At 37.9% G+C, this 21,800-nt stretch overlaps 2 protein-coding genes and 2 long non-coding RNA genes across 7 annotated transcripts in view; 3 read left to right on the top strand and 1 right to left on the bottom strand.

The window, feature by feature from the left end:
* LOC149036337 (uncharacterized) overlaps positions 1 to 779 on the top strand; it is a 2,444-nt gene extending 1,665 nt beyond the window's left edge. The window contains exons 3-4 of one of the 2 annotated variants that reach the window (XR_016181800.1): positions 43 to 152; positions 717 to 779. The gene's annotated coding sequence lies outside the window, so the exon portion shown is untranslated. Of the gene's footprint in view, positions 1 to 42; positions 153 to 716 lie in introns of those variants that run through there. The other variant, XM_089189812.1, reaches the window with a different exon arrangement.
* A 6,496-nt stretch (positions 780 to 7,275) lies between these two features.
* On the top strand, positions 7,276 to 9,881 carry LOC149036338 (uncharacterized). Of its 2 annotated transcripts, XR_016181719.1 has the most exons (4): positions 7,276 to 7,516; positions 7,931 to 8,360; positions 8,935 to 9,091; positions 9,567 to 9,881. It is a non-coding gene; the product is annotated as an uncharacterized LOC149036338 (long non-coding RNA). The 2 variants fall into 2 exon arrangements; XR_016181718.1 differs by lacking the exons at positions 7,276 to 7,516; positions 9,567 to 9,881 and having other exon boundaries at positions 8,248 to 8,360; positions 8,935 to 9,141.
* Positions 9,870 to 11,590, bottom strand: LOC149036339 (uncharacterized). Of its 2 annotated transcripts, XR_016181717.1 has the most exons (4): positions 11,353 to 11,590; positions 11,160 to 11,247; positions 10,184 to 10,259; positions 9,870 to 10,074 (listed from the first exon to the last, which is right to left on the bottom strand). It is a non-coding gene; the product is annotated as an uncharacterized LOC149036339 (long non-coding RNA). The 2 variants fall into 2 exon arrangements; XR_016181716.1 differs by lacking the exon at positions 11,353 to 11,590 and having other exon boundaries at positions 11,160 to 11,338.
* Positions 11,591 to 19,393: 7,803 nt separating this feature from the next.
* LOC149036340 (uncharacterized) lies at positions 19,394 to 21,639 on the top strand. The gene has a single exon (XM_089189814.1). The coding sequence runs from the start codon at positions 19,467 to 19,469 to the stop codon at positions 21,036 to 21,038; it is 1,572 nt and encodes a 523-aa protein (XP_089045940.1). The 5' UTR covers positions 19,394 to 19,466; the 3' UTR covers positions 21,039 to 21,639.
* The last annotated feature ends 161 nt before the right edge of the window (positions 21,640 to 21,800 follow it).

The raw sequence follows: 21,800 nt of genomic DNA on the forward strand, positions 1-21,800 counted from the left end.
GATATCATGCAGCGATAATAATTATTGTTTTTAACTCAACAGCTCAGTTTTATCGGTACTTCAAAACAACTAAAGAAAGAGAGCAGAGGATAAGAAAAGGGAAAAATGAAGAGCATAAAGAAAAGTGAAAAAGGAGCAGGCGTTTGCTAAATGTAAGGACTAGCTAAGTTGTCTTGCTTTTGCCATGCTAAACCTATATTCAAGAATAAATTTTCAAGATAGTGTGGCTGAAGCATGGCTTCTGAATCAAACGTTTCAATTCAGTTTGACAACAAGTGTTGTTTAATACTGTGGCAAATTTGTGCATGGCATTGTACCAACATAATAATAGTTTGAAAACACAATTTACAATGTGGGATAATATACAGCAACAAAAAATGAAACAATGCCTTGCACAAATTTGTCATACACTGTAGGTTGGACTGGTATGTTTACAACTGGTGTACAAATACACATTAATTAGAAAAGTCAACCTTGCTGGTAGTTAACCAAATAATATGGGTTTGCTTTAATTTAGTACTGTTTTGTAGCATGATTTTTTTTCTGGGAGTTCTATTTATTGCTGATTGTTATTTTAATATTTTATATCTTTTGTGGGATATCATTTTGAGTTAGAAAAGTATTTCTATTTGACAATAAATTATATGTTTCATAGATATAATTTGGTCTGGTTATTAACTAAATAATGACTGAATTGTTGCTTTTTGTTCCATTAGAAACTGGAAAGGCGTCAGTCATCCTATGAGATGCTACAAGCTTCTATGACACCAAAAGAAAAACAGTATTATAGTGAAATCCTTTACATTGATTATATGAGTAGTGAAGAATCAGATTATGAGGAGCAAGAAGATTTCATTACTGGTGAAAAAGAAAAGAAACTGGCAAGATATGTAACCAAGAAGCTATCATGGGAAAGAACAAGCTTAACAAATGCAAAAGCCAGGCTAGACAGAACCTACAAAAATAATTTGACCCCCCATGCCAGGGCAATGGCTAAGCCAAGGAGTGTTGGTGGCACGTCGGAGAGGCCTGCACCTGCTGGCCCACTTTGGGCTGTCAGGCAGATAAACAAAGGGTCGTGATTGAAAAAATACTTAACACTTTTTCTACTTTTTATTCATTTATTTATCATGTATTTAATGGCAAACTGAAGTAATTGTTTTGTTAGAACATATTATTGTCATCTAGATCACAGGGATAGTTTCTTCCAAGTATTGTTAAATTTATTGACTTATGATGGGGAAAATTTGTTCCTGTCAAGCATAAATAAGCTAGGTATGTGTGACATTTTAACCCTTTAACTCCCAGGATCTGATTGGTAACTATCCTCTCTAGCTGCTACATATTTCCCTGTAACTTAGTTATGAGAATCTGGTGTGATATCAAGACAAAGACCTATACCTGATAAGTTTGAGAATTCTCATTATCTCTTTGCTGGATAAGGTAAAGATATTTTAGGGAGAAGTTACTTGTTAATCACTCCTGGGAGTTAAAGGGTTAATTGCAAATAGGCAGTAGCTTTAAGAATGTGTACCAGTGAATTTAAAGTAAAAGAAATTTGAAACATATATTGTTTAGTGTGATATGTGACCTGGTGGGTGGCAGTTTAGTAATGAAACAACAAAACAATAATATTTCATTGATTTCACAAATTTGATTCAAAACTAAAATAAGCAACAAATTTTGAGCAGATTAATTTGCATTAAATGGTACTTTGACAACATTAAATGTTTGAGCTCTGTTTACTTCAATTAAACAGTACTTAAACATACAGGAATGTTTTGGACACATTTAATGTGCACTTAAACCTGCATTAAGTTTTAGCCTTAAGATAGTATAAGCCAGGTTTAAGTCCAACTTAAATCTAGGTATAAGTGACTTAAACATCAACTTAAACTTATTAAACCTAAGTTTAAGACAGGATTAATCCATGTTTAAGGACACCTAAATATATCTTTTCTCCATGTGAAAAGAAGAGTGCGAATTTGTAATCAATCGAATTTTTGGCGGCAACAGTAATGGAATTATCGGAGACCTTTGCAACAGACTGTGTCCCATCTTCATTGTTCCTTTGTTTTTTAAATCTTTTTCTTTTCCTTGCTAACAACTCGCCATTGATTGCGCATTTGCATTGTCAGAAGGTATTTTTGACTCCTCCTCATTACTTGGATTCATTGCCAGAAATGACGGACAAAATGGCGGCAGTGGTGGTTTGCTGCTTGGGAACGGAGTATTCAAAAATGGCTGGGGCGTTACAATAACGTGTATGGCACAATGAACTAAATTGAAAAATAAAAACACCTCGAGATGCTGCGCATGTATCCTCGACCTCTCACTTTTTTTCAGAACATCTGACAAATTCGAAAATATAAATAGATAAATCAAAGAGACTTCCTTGTAAGGTCCAAATGCATATCAAATAGGGTGTTTTTTGCTCAAGTGTAACTCCTTCAAGTGTCTGAGATTTGTCTGAGATATCCTCAATCAAAGGTCGTAAGGTTAGGCGTCTTATGACAAAAAGTGGTTCCCCGACCTAACATTCTTCTGTTGTTGCAGATTCTTTCAGTGTATTTCGCGGCTTCCGCCCATGTAGGAAATAAGTTCTAAGGGAACTTAAAAAAGGCAAATTTTATCCTGTAAATACGTCTGCAAATGGACTGATGTGATTGTGTGTGGAGTTCGAGAAACCACTGTGGTCTTGCGCAAAATTTCTTTACGACGGGCTTCCATTTTCTTTCTCCCAAAACAAACTTTGTAACCTGGCTTATTCGGCTGTATAGATAGGCGGCCAATTCGGTCGTGTTTGAATGAACCGTTCATCAGACACGAGCGTTCTAATACATCGAGGAAATGGGACTTGTTATAGAAAGCCTAGATTTACACACTTGTAAATTTGATTTCAGAAATGCAGATTTCCTTCACATAAAATATAAGGAACCCAAAATACATCACAAAAATGTCAGATGTAATTTCAAGGTACATGCAGAAAAGCTATGAATGGGAAATCTTTGTCCCAGAGCCAACTTTATCATATGTAAAACAGGCAGTAAATATATCATACCTATTACTAAAGATATGGCACGAAAATGTTCAGGATGGACGTGATTAAATTGAATTTCTTAATGCCACGGTTTCCAGATCATGGTTTAGAGTTAGTTGGGAGACAGGCTACCCTATCCAAGGCAAGCTAGAAAGAGAAGCAAGAGTTGTGGCAAGCAAATATGGGCAAACCAAAGGAAGAAAAAGGGAACAGGTTTAGTCAAAATATCTCACTTTAAGCATTCTATACAGTGAACTAGTGTCTATTGAGGGAGCGGAAAGGGACCTTCATCTCACAAGAGATGATACAATACAATACAATATCTCTTTGACTTGTATTCACTTCAAATTCTGCTACCTTTCAAAAGCTGAAAACCAGGGGAAATAAATATCAATCAAAATGGTAACTTAAAAGCACCTCTGAGCACATTCAGTTTCATATAAAAACATAATTTAATGTTATTGATGACAAGCATGTTGTATTATGTGTTAAATACATTCAAATGTAAAAACTATACATCCTTCTTTAAAAGTACCTCTATCAACCAAATATCAATGCCTCGTTGGTGTTACAAAAATTATTAATTAGCTAAAAGTTAAGTTGGTAAATATTCTTCAATGCATGCTTTAGTATTAATTGTGAGAGATACCATCTCAAGGGGCATTTTTGGTGCTTGAAGAAGTTTCCTTGCTTGCACAACGAAATGCTTTGGTGAGTTTTCAAGGTAAGCTTTCATCTTTAAAGGAAAATCATAGGCCTTTCCCTGGCCATGAGGGTCCAGATATATACCACCAATAATAGAATGCAGACAACTTGTTTTAAATATCATACAGTTTTGTATCTTTCTTCCGTAGATTCGCCTTTCTAACGAGGGTGTATGTTGAGTATTCATTATAAAATCGCTTTGTTTTTTAAATTTCCCTCTTTGGCCTGTCCGCCATTTTCAAAATTCGTAACGGAGAGCATGCGCATTACGTGGGGTTAGTAGTTGCGTACACCTAGAACCGAGAAAAACAAATGTTCGTCGCACTGGGGAAAGAGTTTGATATGTAGCTTTTTGTTAACTGTAGTACTACTTGTACTTTCCTTTGACTTAAAATCGTGACATTAACTCGGATTCTCTTTTTCATCCAACAAATCATCTTCAATGCGGGCGACCCAGTCTTTTATCTTTCTAATTGCTCAATAACTTCAAAGCCGGGCGTTGTTCGTTACTTTAAGTTCGTTATATTTCATCATCTTTTGAAAACTTTTGTGAGCAAATAAATTAAACATCCATGTCTAAAGGAACAAAGATTTCAATTTTCAAAACATCATTATATAAAGCTTTTGTAAATATGTATGTAGCATTGTCATTTTTAATAATTATTTGGTTACTTTTGACCAAATTTGTCAAAGTTGTTCATCTCTTTTTTATTCAAATAAACATGAGATGCAAATGAAGTACGTACTTTCGATGACAATATCAGTTTGAAAAAGTATGCTGGGATATGCATTCCGATTAGCGTGGTCCATGATGCACCATGCATTATTCACTGTAAAGGGTACTGGCAAACTGTTAGGCAAACTTCGTGCTGATGAAGATAATCTCAGCTATGTAAATTTTGTCTGTTCACAAAAGAACACAGAGTACGCTGAATGTCGACACTTTTTCCTCAAACACAGAAACAAACATTGAAATGGGAGCATAACTTAGCATAACTATTGCCAACAAGAGCCTTACCTCGCATGAAGTGGCTTGGTCCTCTCAGTTCGGCAATTTTTACCCCAACAACAATCAGCCTGTCTCTGCAATGTCTCTCTGATAAGAAAGGACATGCGCACAAAGAGTTATCTTTGGGTCTGACGAAATGTTCTCATCTGTCATCAAACCGATATCAACTTCTAGAGCGTAATTAGTTTTCAGCACCAACTGGAAAGCTGACGTATCATGTTTGTATTTCGACGGTGTATGAGAACAATTTACCTTAAAAGTTGAGTGTCGAAAGTAACTGACATCGCTTTGTGATTGGTCCCGAAAACTCGCACCATTCTTTCAACCAATCGGATGCAAAACTAAAATCAATCACGAAATGGTCGTCCGCACTTTCCCACGCTTCAGGCCGTTTGATTGCTATTACTTTATGTTCTCATTGGCTATAAAGGTTTTCTCCTTTCTTCTGATTGGCCTTCTGGGTTACTTTGGTCTTGGTTTCACGACACTCAATCGAAAAGCGCCTTAGATCGCATGCTATGTGACAGACTGCTCCGTTAATTTTCATCATGTTTTCACTTATGAATACGTTTAGCCGATGGGTATCTTGACTTTAGTTTTGTCCTAGTTTTGTTAAGTTCGTAACCGAACTCTGAGTCTCCCAATTCTGCCTGCATGTAATCATTACAGTTATGAAAAAATCAGACTCTTGAAATACTTGCCTTGCCTTCACGACGAAACTGATGCGCTAGCTCCTTGAAATTCGGCAATGTACATCTGTAACAGAGCACACATTCCGAGTTGATATCATGGCATGCTGCATCTGTAGAAGAAAATAAGAACGAATGCCTTAGCCTTCAGTTGTTGAGTTTACATTAAGCTGACTTTCAATAATAAGTTGGGAAAACAAGCAAACGTGACAAGCAGCATAACTGGACCGGGGGTGGCTGCATTTTACTAAAGGATGACATTTTATAGAAGCCGGAGAATATTGAATAACCATTCCATGCTTTTTGATAGCAAACGCAGCAATGCTACTCTAGAAAACATAACTACGCCCCACACGTAGTATCTGGTTTTCTAACCTTGTGAAAGATGATTAAAATGATAAAAGAAATCCAATGGCTAAAAAGTTTATTTACTTAAAATAACAGCGACCCCACCAGGACTCGAACCTGGAATCCCCTTATTCGTAGTCGGATGCCTTATCCATTGGGCCACGGGGCCTTTCTCGAGATACAGAGAGCGCCAAAGCAGACAAATAAAAGGAGTATTATGTTCTGAAATGACATCTAACCCAATCAAAAAACAACTATTTGATTAAATTGCCTTAAAAAACAAGGGGAGATTATTGGAAGGAAGGCACTTAATCAAAGTAAAACGGCAAAAAAAAAAAAAGCTGTCAGGCGTATGAAATCGACGAATTTTAGCCGTTAGTCATCAACAAAAGTTAACCGTAAAAATTTCTCTTTAAAACAATGCAAAGAAACTAACCGTTGGCGGTAAAATGGCAAAAATTTTAATTGCTAGCCGCATAAGCCATCACCCTTCAAGTTCTAAGGAGTTACTTTGTTTTCGGAGTCTTTGCATTCGTAATCGCTTGCACTCTGAACACGGAGTAGCCATTCTTTAAACAATGTACAAAATGCTCGCACATTTTGCTCTAGACTTAGGAAACCCGCGCAATAATATTATATCACTTCTGCTGAGAAAAGTTATATGTATGTCGTTGTCTGCTGATATTTTTACGTGTTATTCATTAACGTTATAAAAGCATTTTAAAGTCCACCTCTGGTGTCAACGCTTTAAGAAAATTCTACTGCCCAGACCTAATACTTTAAATCCGGTGTGATGTCATAAAGTGACGGCATAAACACGTTACCATGCAACCAGTCATAAACAAATCGAAACTTTGTTTCGCATCAAGAGCTCGGTTCATGCTAAAGCACTGTGAAAGAGAATGCATTTTTCTTGTTTATCGAATTGTTTGAATGAAGATATCAGTTACAAAATGAACAAAAACAAGTCAGGTGACAAAGAGTCTGTGAAGAAATCCTGTTCTGCAAGAATATTTAATGAAGAAGTCAATGTCACAAATCGTTCTGCTGAGAATTATCATGAGCCTTTGGAGGCCTCACACGGGGCGCGAATCATGGCTAATGAGGTGGGCGTTTCCTATCATTACACCTCCTTTTTTTCGTTAAAAAAAGTACGTTTAGTTGTTTTAGAAGTTACAATTTGTTATCCGAAAGAGCATGAAAAAAAGAAGCTAAAGTCATTTTCATAACAAACGCGCAACTAGACCTGAGTCAATGCAGAAGCTGTGAAAATAGGTCGTAATTGCTTAATTTCAATTGTAAAACGGTTCCCTCCAAAAGTAGCTCATTTCAAAGTCTGTCCAACATTGACGAAACATAGTTCCGTCTTTTGTGTTTTCCCGGTTAACTTTATCACTCAGACCTTGAATTTGTTCAAACTTTTATAATAAGTAATTGCAATATTAATTTGTGTTTTAACAGCTAAAGAGAAGGAGATTGGCTTTCTTAAGCAAACTCTCTTTGGAAATGACAAAGACATTGCTGATCTCAAAGAAAAACTGTCCCAGCTGAAACATACTGTGCAAACGACTCAATCTGATTTTGTCAAGCACATGGCATCAATAAGCAAAAAGCTACAGGAGGCAAGGAAGAACATTGCCCAGCTCGAGGTTGACCTTAATTTTACTGTCCAGAAGAGTAAAACAGAAGCAGAAGAGTCCCGGAGCAAACCACAAACGGTTAATGGTGAGTACGTAAAGTGGGATGGCGTTGTATCAACCGAGTGGTGACAACGCGGTTGATACGAAGGCTTCGTCTTTATGAACTCATTTTATGTTCCAGGGGTGCGTTAGGGGACGTAATTGGAGAGGAAAGAGGGGTCTGCATCACCTATCACTGAAAATAAATCGGTTCTTTCACAAACTATGGAAAATGAAACATGACTCAAACTCAACGAAGTCAGCATTTACGGGCCTGACTTAAAAGTACGTTTCCCATTTCCCTAAAGGCATAACTTGTAAATACCATTTCCATCCTCAAGACAAGAAGAACAATTTTACCCTGGCAACTTTTCAATAATCGTTTGATTTTATTAAGAGTTCTTCCAAGCAGTTTGATTTTCATTTCTTCTTCTTTCTTTTCGTTTTTTTTCTCAACTAGGCAAAGTTTACTTTGACTTTCAACCATCATGGATTGACATTCCATCCAATAACGGTGGATGTTTCAAAGTTGAAAACTTTCCAGTTACAGCAAAAGATCTTGAAGCCTTAAGGAATGCTCAATCAAATTCGAGGGCCGTCACTGTGCAAGCTAAAGGTACGAAGAAGGAAACTTGTAAAATACGATTCCACCACAGTCCACATCTGCGCGAAAGCAGTGAAGTTCTTACAAGTCACAAAACAGTTGGATGGTTAGGATTGATAACATGTTATTCCATACATCGGCTTTGATTTTTTAATTATCTTTCATCCAGACAAAGATTTTTTTAACCATCAACCGTTATGGTTTGACACTCTATCAAAAAACGCTGGATGTCTTCAAGTTGAAAACGTTCCAGTTAAAGCAAAAGATCTTGAAGCCATGAAGAAAGGTTTGTAATAGGAAACTTTTAAAATACGATTCTACATAAGTGATGGTCCAAATCTGTGCGAAGTACTGTCTTCTGAGAGTGACGAACCAGTTAAGCCAATTAAAATTGTCGATGTACCCTTCAACTTTAGTACTTTTGCAATGTACTCGCCTGATTCTAATAAAATGAGCAACTTAATGAGGTGTTACATCATACAAATATAACACAGATTCCTCCGGTATTGAGGAGAACTTCTTTTCCAAGAAAGCCAAAGGCGTAACAAAACCAACACATATCTCTACTTCCAACTTTGTTTAAGCTCAAACTGTCATGATTTCTGCTGCATTCAAGACTCGTGACTTATCCAGTAAGATCACCAACCCTTTTTCGGAGGAGGTAGCTTAAATTGGAAAGAGTTAGCTTGCTCCCTTATCAAGTGCTCAAGGTTATGGTTTTTGTGGCGGTTTAGAATAAATGTCTCGCTGAAATTAATCCACTTTTGGTTCAGTAAGCAAAAATCTCAGGTATCTGTATGTGGAAACGAAATTCTCTGCCTTGCCATCATAAAACAAAACTTCATTTATCTTTTATCTAGGCAAAGATTATTTTGACCTTCAACCATCATGGTTTGACACTCTATTGGAAAACGCTGGATGTCTTGAAGTTGAAAACTTTCCAGTCAAAGCAAAAGATCTTGAAGCCATGAAGAATGTTGAATCAAATTCAAAAGCCTCCACTGAGCCAGCTAAAGGGTATGAAGAAGAGAACTTGTAAAATACAATTGCACATATTTAACAGTCCACATCTGTGCGAAGTGGTGAAATCTTCCGTAGAGACAAACCAGTTAGACAATTAGAATTGCCAGTGTACCCTTCAACTTTAGTACTTTTGCAAAGTACCCGCCCAATCTTTTTTCCAATTGTCTAAAGAGTCCATATCCTTACCGTAGCCCACTACATCTTATTATGGCGAGCACTGTTTCCCGTGGAAAAATATAAACTGTAAAATGCATATTATAAGCTCCCTGAGTTCAAACATTGTCGTAAGACCTCGTAAGGTGTTTGCCAGTAACACAATATACGGAAGTAAGAGTAGTGCTGTTCAGTAAATTAAATGCCAAAAATTAACCTGTCAATAATTTAGCATTGTGTTAAATGTAGTACTACCTGTACTTTCGTTTGACTTAAAATTGTGACATCGACTCGGATTCTCTTTTACATTCCACAGATCATCGTGAATGCGGGCGACCATGTCTTCTATTTTTCTAATTGCTTAATAACTTCAAAGCCGGGCGTTGTTTGTAACTTTGAGTTTGTTATATTTCATCGTCTTTTGAAAACTTTTGTGAGCACTGAAATAAATCAACAACCATGTCTTAAGGAACAAATATTTTAATTTTTGGAACTGAACATCATTTTTAAAAGCTTTTGTAAATATGTATGTATCAATGTCATATTTGATAATTACTTGGTGAATTTTGACCAAATTTGTAAAAATTGTTCATCTCTTTTTTATTCAAATAAACATTAAATAACACACAAATGAGGTATTCCGAAGACAATATCAGTTTGAAAAAGTATGCTGGGATATGTTTGCAATTTGATTAGTGTGGTCCATGATGCACCATGCATTATTTATTGTAATAGTTACTGGCAAACTGCAAGGCAAACCTCTTGCTGATAAAGATAATTTCAGCTATGTAAATCTTGTCTGTTCACAAATGTGATTAAAGCGACTGAAAACAAAAAGAATACAGAGTACGCTGAATATCAACACCTTTTCCTCCAACCAGACACTGAAATGAGAGCATAACTTAGCATGACTATTGCCAACAAGAATCTTACCTTGCATGAAGTGGTTTAGTCCTCTGAGTTCGGCAATTTTTGCCCCAATAACAATCAGCACACCTATGCACTGTCTCTGTGATCAGAAAGGACATGCGCACAAGGGGTTACCTTTCAGTTTAATATAATGTTTTCATCTGTAATCAAACTGATAACAAAATTCTAGAAAGTAATTGGTTTTCAGCTCCAACTGGACAGCTAATGGATCATGCTTGTACTTCGACGGTGTATTAAAGCAATTTACCATTGAGAGTGGAGAGTAATCCGAGATCGCTTTGTGATTGGTCCAGAAAACTCGCACCATTCTCTCAACCAATCATATGCAAAACTAAAACCAATCTCGTCTTTATCGCCGGGATTGGCTCTTGAGGTTTTTTCCTTTCTTCTGACCGGTCGTCTGGATAACTTTGGTTTTGGTTTTACGACACTCAATGGAAAAGCACTCTAAATCGCGTGCCGTGTTATAGACTGCTGCGTCCATTTTTATTATGTTTTCACCTACGAATACGTTTAACCGATGGGTATCTTGTCTCTGTAACTTTGTCCCAGTTTTTTTTTATGTTGGTAACCGAACTTTGAGTCTCCCAATCTCACCTGCATGTAATCATTAGAGTGATAAAAATAAAGACAGACTCCTGGGATACTTGCCTGGTAGCTGATCCATTGGAATGTTACGACGAAACTGATACGCTAGCTCCTTGAAATTCCGTAATGCACTTAAGTAACAAAGCACACTTTCTGAGTTGATATAGGTCCCAAGAACATCTTTTAAGCTAGTGTGCAGCCGCAAGGGGGAGGGGGGGAGGATCCTGGAGTGACTGGAGTGCACTTAGCCCCTATCTACAAACGTCAGAAGGTTGCTAGCGCTGGACACCCATCCCTCCCACCGCTCCTCCTCCTCTCCCTCACGAGAAGATCCCTCCTACACCTTAATAGACACTTTTGCTTCAGATCAAAAACACAACGCACTACCCACCCACTGTCGTATATTCTTTGGAGTCCAGCTTTGAAACACACTTCTGTAACAAGTCTTTTTCACAAATGCTTTGTTCGGTTAAATAATCCTGTCGAGAATGAAAATGTTGACGTGTTAGCATTTTCAAGGTAAGCTTTCATCTTTAAAGGAAAATCATAGGCCTTTCCCTGGCCATGAGGGTCTAGATACATACCACCAATAATAGGGTGGAGACAGCTTGTTAAAATCCTCTAAGCTGAGCATGGTGTATTTAGAATCCCTTGACGATATTCCTTTGTAATTAAAAAAATATCGATAGACATCACGCTCTATGTTAACTTTGCAAGTGTGCTGCACTTTGACAGCATTTGATTTTAAAGGTGACTTGACTGCCTGATAAAAGCCATTAAATGCTGAGGCAATTTCACTTTCTGAGGGCTGTGGAGGCTTTTTATAAAGTCTAGAAGAAATTCAGAAAACAGATTTATTAGGACAAAAAAAATTCGTTTAAAACGATCTTAACAAATTAACTAAATTGTTTAGCTTATGTTTATTATTCTTATAATAAAAAAACAAGGTGTTTTAAATACTGGAGGTCAACTAAAAAGCATGTCTTGTTCTAAAGGAACTATATTGACTTCAACTTTTTTAAGCTTTTTTTTACATTTTGGCATGAACTGAAAAATTATGTTGTTGTGGTAACAGATAGATGGAGGGCAGGCTCCCAGGTACATGATGACATGGGCCATCCTTTCCACTTGATAAGGTACTCTGTCTCCTATGAGAAAATAAATAAGAGGTGAAATGGTCGGCTCAAGACAAGCCTTGGAATATAGCACCTTTAAAACAGGCATTAAGTACTTACTTTGCCGCTTTTCCGCTTCGAAAGCAGTCTTTCGTCTTTCCGTTAAAATTAGAAAGTAATTAGAAAGTAAGATTGAGTTCGATGTAATAGTCCCCACTTTTGTTAGGACGTAGACATATGGACCTCCCGGCGCAACAAAACTGAGTGAAAACATCATCCTTATCGTTCTAGTAAAAATAGATGATACTTTACGTTCCAGTGCGTACTAAAATGTGTTTTTAATTCAAAACATTCATATCGTTAATGCATACGAACTGGCAGCTGTAAATGTTTCTTTCGACCGAGGGAAAATGGGCAAGCATTTAGTTTAATGTTTGGAAAAAAGTCGTTTTTGAACCTTTTCCGCGATAGTCGAACACTACTAGATTCAATAAGAGGGTTATTATTTTAGAACACCAGACTGACTTATTTTTGTGACTGGACGCGATAGTCTCCACTATTGTCATGACGTTTCGTATCAATGTTGATTCGCATCAGAAGAAGCAAAGATCTTTTGTAACAATTTCGATAATTCGAATGCAGTAATTTGTTCGCATCTAATTCTTGCGTATACTGTACCACTCGCTATAATAAATGCGGCAGAATTGGAACGAAATGGCTGTTTTTCTGCACCTTTATTGAGGAATGTTGTGTTGTAATTGAAAAGAACATCGACAGAAAGCTTGCAAATAGAATCAGTTACCAAATACGATACAAACGATGCTCAAAAGGAAAGTTTGGTAGAGGGGGTCCAAATCTGCGAAGGTGGATCCATATCCGCTAACGTATATATGGACGGGGAGTCCAAATCCGCGGGGGGTTCCAAATCTGCTGTGACACCGGCGCAAAATGTCCGTGATTTCTGGTAATGAGCTCTACTAGCTTTAGAAGTGTTTTAGCAGTTCCGTCAAACGTGTCGGACGAGACAGTTCTGTCGACTGTGTTGACCGAGGCGGCCAATTTGGTCGTGTTAGTCGAGGTAATCTGGTCAAATGGCTAATTTGGCGGGAGAGGCAGGATAATGGTCGAGCTACCTGCTGCCATCTTTAAAATGGTGAAGTAGGAACAGTGACCCTTGTGCATGTGATTGAGAGGAGCCATCGTGAATGAATCACGCTGATTTTAGCTGTATCTCACTAAATACAACGTTTTGGTGACTTTTGTGGCCAAGTTTTGCTTTTGTCAGCTTTTTGGCACCGAAAACATGTATTTGTTTGTTTGCAGCTAATTGGGCTGTTCTGGGCTTGATCTCGTGAAAAGCACCGTTTTTCTTTTTTTATTGCTAAGCTACGCTGTTTTTAGCTTTGTGACACCGAAAATATGTTTTTGTTTGTTTGTCGCTAAATTAACGCTGTTTACAGTTCGATCCTACTAAAGACTGAGTCTTAAGCCTCCATGCGACTAAATTACGTCTTTTTCACATTTATCTCACCAAAAACATTTTTCCACTTGTTTGCCGCTGAATTGAGTTGTTTTTAGCTTTATCACAGCCAAAAAAGGTTTTCAGCCTGTTTTCAGCTAATCACCTTAATGTTAGCCAAACAACGGTTTTTCCTTTTTCGCAGCTAAACCAAGCGGTTTTTAGCTTTCTAGAACTGAAAACGTGTTTTTTTGCTTCTTTGCTCTTGAGTTACGCTGTTTTAGCTTAAGCGTACTGAAAAGAGGTTGTGGTATCTTGCTAGCCAATCACGCTGTTTTTACATTTATCGCAATGTTAACAACGGTTTTGCTTTTTTGTGGCTAAACTGCGCTGTTTTGAGCTTTTTTAGTCTGGGAAAAGCTTATCTGCCCGTTTGCAGCTAATCATGCTAGCTTCAACTTTATCTCACTCAAAACGCGAGTGAGATAAAGTGAGTGAGATAGATATAGCTAGAATCACGAAACTTTGGCTACAAAAAGGGAAAGACGCTATGTTCCATGAGATGAGGCTCCAAGCTCTTGTTAAGATAAAGCTAAAAACTGCTTGATTCAGAGCAAACCAGGGAAAAAAACCTTTTCGGTGCGATAACGCTGACGAAAGCGTAATTTAGCAAGAAAAGAGAAAAACCGTTGTTTTGACTGAGATATAGCGACAACCAGCGTGACTAGCTGCAAACAGGCAGAAAACTTTTCCCGGTGTGATAAAGCTAAAAACAGCTCAATTCAGCAGCAAACAAGTGCAACAATGTTTTACGCGCGATAAGGCTTAAAATGGCCTAATTTAGTTGCAAACAAACGAGGACATGTTTCTGGTGCTATGGAGCTGAAAACAGGGTAATTTAGCGAGAACAAAGTAAAAATGTTTATTTGAGTAAGATATAGCTACAATCAATGTAACTAGCTGCAACAGGCAAAAAACATTTTCCCGATGCAAAAAAAAAAAGCCATAAACAGCGACAAAAGAGCAAAAACGATGTTTTCAATGAGATAAAGCTAGAATCAGCGTGATTCGCTGCAAACAGGCAGATAAGCTTTTACCAGTGTAAAAAAAAGAATATCTGAGTCATTACTAAGATTTGCTCCATCCTTTGCCTTGATTTGCATGATTGTCTTTTTGTTGCAGTGATGATTTTCTAGGCCCAAGAAATATTTGTTATTTTTCTCACCTTCATTATACCATCTCGCTCTGGATCTAATTATGGCTTCATTTGTTTTGTACTCAATAATGCTCTCTAATTCCCTTTTCTTCACCCTCAACTGTTCAGCAAGAGCTTCTTTGTCGTTCCAACTGCCTTTAGAGAGCGGCTATATCATTTTCAATATCGGTCTCCTTGTTCTTCATTTTCTTTGTTTTCGCCTTTGAGTATTTGATTGAAATATCTCTAATTTGAAGCTTTATCATTTCCCATAACAACGCTTCGTCTACTATTTCGTCACTTTCGTATTGGTTGACCGTTCCAAGAATTGTCGATTTAATATTGTTTACGTAATCCATTTCCCCCAATAGTGATGAGTTTAATTTCCAAAGGCCTGGTCCTCTGGGATGGGTCTGGTAATTAATAGCGATGTTGCACAAAGAATGGTCCGTTTTAGAGCCGGGATGGATGTCAGCTTTTAAAATTCTTCCGGCGAGACTTACACTTAAAAGGAAAAAAATCTAACTGACAATGTATTTCAGGTTTGTTTTATCTCCATGTGTATCTTCTCCCCTCTGGGTTTAAGTCCCGCCATATATCGGTCAGATCAAGATTATCTCGAATATTTTGAATCACTTCCAAGGAATTTCGGTGCGTCGTTAATTTCCCACCCTTTTTGTCCTTCGTGACATCCACAACAAGATTAGGAGCATAAATATTACAGATGGTTAAGATTAGCTCACCGACTTCTAAATCAATAATAATGTACCTCCATTCCTTATCACATATTGGCCTCAAAACCTTGAAGGTAAAATTGTTATTGAAGAGGATAGCGACACCTGCTTTGTTACTTGCAAGGCCACTGAAAAAAGCTTTATAGCCCCATTCAGCGACCCAAGTCTTAAAGGACCTTTCAGCACAATGAACTTCTTACAGCATGTAAATAGAAAACTTTTTCTTTCTTAACCACTGAAAAATTTTTCTTCGTTTTTCGTTGTTGCCCAAGCCTCGTACGTTAAGGGATGAAATAGGGTATAATTTCCGCACAGCCCCATACTATTGTAAAACAAATCTGTTTTGCCAAAGGCAATGTACTGTTTTTGTTATTGTTTTTTTTATCCAAGAACTGAATGCATAATGTAGTATGGGGCCGTGGGGAAATTTTACCTGAAATAGTTATGCTAGACATTGGAAGCTCTATTGAAGCTTAAATAAATTAGTTGGGTTTCATACATAAAAGATTTTCCCACTAAATACCCTGTACACCAAAATAGAAACACAAAATAAATATATAAACATGGCCAAACGAATATGCATCTACAACAAACCCAATCAAATTAACCTTAAAAGACATACTTTGATTGAGAAGGTCTCCAAGGCAAGCCAAAGTACGTCTTTCAGTGAAGAAATGTCGAGCCTCTTGTCATAAGATTATTCTTGTTATTAGTAAAGCTTTCTGTTCATGATCGTGGTATGTATCTCTGACCCTTAATGTATAGTTTGTCACAGACCGATTTGGCGTCGCTCCCCTCTTTTTTTGCTTCTTATAAGACTTTCACGAGGCCTCTTCGTGTTTCCACAATCTCTCGGGGGAAATCTTGTGAAATTCTGAAAACTGTTCCAACGAGAATACAAGCGTTAGATAGTATGAATTCGTTATTCTTGTAGAAACTAAACTTTGCTATGATCGGGCACGGCTTCTGACCATTTAGATTTCATTTACCAAGTCGATGTACACGTTCTATTGAAATTCACTCAATGTCTACGCCTTTCAACTTCAGTTCGTCTCTTAGAAAGGAGTAAAGCAGCGATTCGGTCTTGACGCTTGTTTCATTCACTTCTTCAGGAATACCAAAAAATATTAAATTATTTCTCCGACTGTGGCTCCCTAATTTTATTGTGCGTTCCTTCTCAAAGCTGGCACTTTTTGTCAAGTTGTTCACACCTTTCTCCAGCTCAGAGATCGTCTTTTCTTGAGCGTCAACTTGTACAGTCAGAGTTTTTGATAGACTCATGAGCTAACTCGAGGCTTTTTTCCAGCTCAGCACTTACTTTCTCCAACTCCTTTTGCTTTTCTTTAATCTCGTCAATTTCTTCCATCCGCGCCAGAATCAGGTCAAGTTTACCGTTCATCTCGGTTATAGTATCGGCCATTCATTATCTTCGGTTTGTAAGCCTGATTGTTTTCTCCTGGCCCTCTTTCGACCTGTCTTTGGAACTTTGTTTCCCGTTTGGTCTGTCATAATTAGTGCTTTTGGCGTCTGGAGAAGTTCTCAAGCTATTTTGAGCGAAATACTCGCAGACATTAAAAAGTTGCGTCCGTCCGCTCTGGGGGTCGATCCCATCCAGTAACACGCTTCGTGCACACTTTTCGCTACATCTCTTTTTCCCTTCAATGAATTTTTTTTATTTCTTCACTTTAAAGGTGATAATTAGTACACCAAAATTATGCAATGAAAAATATAGGTCACCGTACTCATTCAAGAGCTGAAGACCATGGTACCTCTTTTTCATTAATTGAAAGACAATGACGTGTTTTTGGAATACAGTGCAGGCAAGGAGAATTTGTTTAACGATAAATAGCTTCTTTAGTTGGTGATCATTTCCTTTATTCTGGTGACTGCAATGTGCGATTCGGGGGTAATAATCGTAATGAGAAATTTTATTGCTGATGCCTGTTTTCGCTGGCTGATGAAGACAGACGGAGGCACTTGTCGGTGAAAGTATTGACGTATGAATTTGTGACGTCTTAGAATGGCTATAATCAGCGTGGTTAGATTTTCTGAGATGCACTTTGACCCTTTTATACCCTGAGAGTGACTTGTATCTAATTTCTCCCTACAGTTAAACTGCTGAATCATTCATTAACCTATTACACTCCCATGAGTTACCAAGACATAATTTGAATTGTATGGCAGACAGTAAGGAGAATTACTAATGAGATCTTGGGCGTTGAAGGGTTAAGATCGTGAGAATAAAGGAAATGATCACCAACCTAGGAAGCATTGATTGTTAAACGAATTCTCCTTGTCAGTAACAAAGGAAATGTATAGAAAAAAGTATGGAGAATATGGATACTGATGTCAGGGTGCAAAGGGTTGAGGAAAACGACCTAGGAAAAGGGTAAAAGGTCTGATAGGATGACATTCGAATTTCCCGGTGGGTGGTGTCTCTGTAGATGATGACGCCGTTGATCACTGGCGTGTGACATAGTCGTTCATCAGTTGCCGGTCGGGTGGTCCAGTGTTTACGGAAGTGTGTTTCCATATTTCACGTATATTTCGTGTTAACATCGTAGTTACAGTAGTGAACTTGGTCATCTCAGGGTCATGCGCAGTTGCCAAGACATTAAACATGCGTGAACTGACAAGGCTTACTTTAGTAAATGTTCAAACCGTCCTCGGCTATTCAAAGCTAACTTGGTAGGAGGGGATTATATTTTTATAATTTGTCTTTTTTGGTATTTTTCCTCTAATCTTTCAGAATCGTGTATTTTTAGGATTCTTTTAAACACTTAGCTGTCGGATTGTGACCCAAAAAGTAGAGAGAGGCGCTTGCTTCTCTTAGTAATTAAATCAAGAGCGGAAGTCAGTGGCGAAGGTGTACTCAAAAAAATGATAAAATTCAACACACATTATAAGCTTGAGTTCACGGGTGTTAGGATGGAGCCATACAGGGAATCATTGTCAATATTGTTGGAGGAAAGAAAGTTCACGGAACAACACGACAATCTACGTAGTCTTTCTGTGAACACAAATAACTTGTTCTCTTCTGGCATTAAGAATATTCTCATGAACGCTGGACTACCAAGAGATATAAGTGATGAATTATTGTCTTTTAATCATGGCTCGACTAAACTAGTTACTCATTTGGCTTTGCTGTTTCTTTTTCCCTTTTCTCAGTATTGCTAAGAATACACGTTGACTTAATGATGTGGAGAAATAAATTAAAACATGCAGCAGCAAATGGCTCAAGACATCACGCGACTGTCAGTTTTAGACGTTATAAGTCAGCAATCTGAAAAAAAAAGTGTTATCGAAACTTGATATGGAATTAGTCTTGTTTTAGAGTCTGATACTAAATCAAACACGGGAAACAAATTCATTTTCAGAATTTTTCAGTTTCGGCACATATTTTCAAACTAAGCTTTACTTGATGTTCCACGCGAGTAGCGAAATTTCTCTCAGTAATCAGAATAGTTTGTGCACATGTCAACATTTTCACCCGGTATGCTGTATATTTAGGTAAAACGGGTTTACGAGCTTGTCTTCTCAGTGCTCGGCTACGTTGAAGTTTGAATCGGGAATCAGGCGTCGAAACAAATATTTGACGGTTCTGAATAGCATAATGATTTTTACAGAGCAGCTAAACAAAAATAATGACATTTAGTTCTCATAGCTACATCGGCTCTGGCAGCTATATAAAATTTTCTAGTTTTGATTGTGGCAGATTCATTCCGGCCCCGGACTGATAGTGCCGATAACCACGACTACCAATCGAACTGAGGTATTTTGGTGCTCTCCAGATGTATTAATAAAGAAACAAAGCCATGCTCAGCTTCGAAAATGAAGGTAAAATACATTGCTTTTGATCGGTTGAAACAAACGTGATTAAACCGAAAGATTAAGATTTCTCTCAAAATCGTCTACACGGCCACTGCCAAGGGAATCTTGAACTTCATCTTTTGTCAGCTCTCTTTCGACGAATATTAATGTGGAAAATTTGATGCAAATGATTCAAGCCATGGTTCCAAACTGCTGAAGGGACTTTTGACCATGTATTCGACCCGAGCAGAATGTATTCCACCTGAGTGTGAGATCTGGTAACTAGTCACCCCGACTTCCGCTTTCGACTAAAATCTGAAGACTTTGCAGACCCCGTTAGTGAAACCGAACATTTTGACTTTTCTCTTCTCGGAAAATCTTCAAAATGGCCGCAATGAAAAGAGGTTTACCTTCTCTGGAAAGGTATTTTTCGACGGATACGGAAACTTTACATGCAAACGATCCAAGCCATGGCTGTAATCTTCTGAAGGGGCTTTTGACCATGTACAAAGATGGCAGATATTCTGATGTCACTTTGAAGATCAGTGAAGACCGACGGCTTTCAGTTCATCGTGTTGTTCTGGCCTCTTTTAGTCCTTACTTTGAAGCCTTGTTCGGGAAAAACTGGGCTGATGGAGAGAAAAAGGAGATAGAAGTTCTTGGCTTTGACGAGAATGCTGTCAGCGATTTGATCGAATTCGCATATTCGGGCGAAATTGACATCAGCAAAGACAATGTGCAAACTTTGCTCGAGGCATCCAATTATTTGCAGGTGGAGTTTGTCAAGAAATCGTGCGGAGATTTTCTGAAAGGTGCAATCAGTGATAAAACTTGTTCTAGCATCTGGCAGCTTGCTGATTTGTTTGCGCTGGAAGAGCTAATGAAGGAGGCTAAAAATCACTTTTTGCTGCATTTTACTGAAGTCACTCAGATGGAGGAATTTTTGTCGCTTCCAATTGGTCTCCTGAAAGAGATTCTTGCTGATGAAGGTATTTGCGTGGTTATCGAGAGCCTGATTCCGTCCAAAGAAGAAAGAGAAAAGGTCGTGTTGGAAGCCGTTTTGAAGTACGTTGAGCATGATATCGACAACCGAAAAACACATTTTCCAGAATTGTTATCCTTAGTACGACTCCCAACTTTATCAGAGTCTTATCTGGAAGAAATCTCAGAACACAAACTTATTGCAGACTCCAGCAGAGGAATCATTTCAAAGGCTCGGAAGCTGAAAACTGATTCCCCCGAGAAAGATTCAGCCGATGAAATGTGGGCGACCACTCGGGCGTTTGCCAAACCTGCTGTCAGTTGGGGGCGTTCCTTTGCTAATGGTGGATACGTACATCCTGAAACATCTCATCGCAACAACGCAGAGGCTGCTGAAGATCTTGGCAGTGACGTCTTCATAAAGGGAATGAAACTTTGGATTCGACGCTGGGATGGGAGGCCTGTTCTGGGAGGGCTGAAGATTTTTTATAATCATAACGGTGACCAAGAGATTATGATGGGAAGTGGCTCTGATCAGTCCGAACACCATGAATTTCACTTGGAAGAAAATGAAAGGATCGTCAAAGTTGATGTTAATTCTGGATGTATGATTGACCGCCTCTCCTTTTACACCAACAAGAAAGATGAAAATGGTGATCCTAAATGTTATGGTCCTTATGGAGGGGATGGTGGAGGACTCTACACTGAGACTCCACCAGGGTCGTATGGTTTCCTAGCTGGAATTGGTGCTGCTGTCGTTGACTCACAGGGTGAAGAAGGTATCACCAGACTTCAGTTTGCATGGAGGGCATATGTGCTTCCTGGTGACCTAGAGCCAAATAAAAGCAGATGCAAAGCTAACGATGGCTTCTATGATGATGAGGAGAGTTATGATGATGATGATTATGACGATTACGATGACGACGAAGATTTTGATGACTTTGGTGGTATTCTCGTTGCCGCACAATGGTCATAATGGTTAACATAAGACTTTGTCTCAAAGTGATTCCTCAGAAAAAAAAAACGTTATCAAACAATTTTATACCCTTTCCTTAAATGTTTCCTGCATTGTCTTGAAAAATACAACAAAAAAGACAGTTCATCGTGCTTGTTCAATTAAGAGGTATGATGGGCACTAATCACGTGCGGTATTCCATCAGTTCTCGGTACATTTCGCAGAAGTTGGAAGCATGGGTTTTTAAAGTATGGAATAATATGGAACAATTTGTATAAAATTTTTGGAAAAGTCAAATCATTTTAAACAACATCGACTTAAAAACTTTCTTGAATTGTCACTGTCAAGGTCATAATTTGCATTAAGTAACAGGCTTTATGCAGGCTTCTAGCTATATTTGTTTTTCTCCTCAACGAATTTTTTTTATTTCTCCGATTTGAAGGGGATAATTAGTACACCGATATTATGCAATAAAAGATATAGGTCACTGTGCTCATGCAAGAGCTAAAGACCATGGTACATCTTATCCATTGTTTAAAAAACAATTATGCGTTTTTGAAATGCATGTGCTTATTTGCCAGTTTATGCGAGTTTTATTCATTAAAAAGGATAATGGTTTACATAAGACTTTGTCTTAGAGTGATTCCTCAGAAAAAAAAGTTATCGAACAATTTCTATAAACTTTCCTAAAATGTTCCTTCTTATAATAATACAATAAAAAAGATAGTTCACCTTGCTTATTTAATAAACCCTTTAACTCCCTAGAGTGACTAGCATCAGTCT

This window comes from Pocillopora damicornis, chromosome 12, assembly GCF_964200805.1.
Source record: "Pocillopora damicornis chromosome 12, jaPocDami1.2, whole genome shotgun sequence".
NCBI lineage: Eukaryota > Metazoa > Cnidaria > Anthozoa > Scleractinia > Pocilloporidae > Pocillopora > Pocillopora damicornis.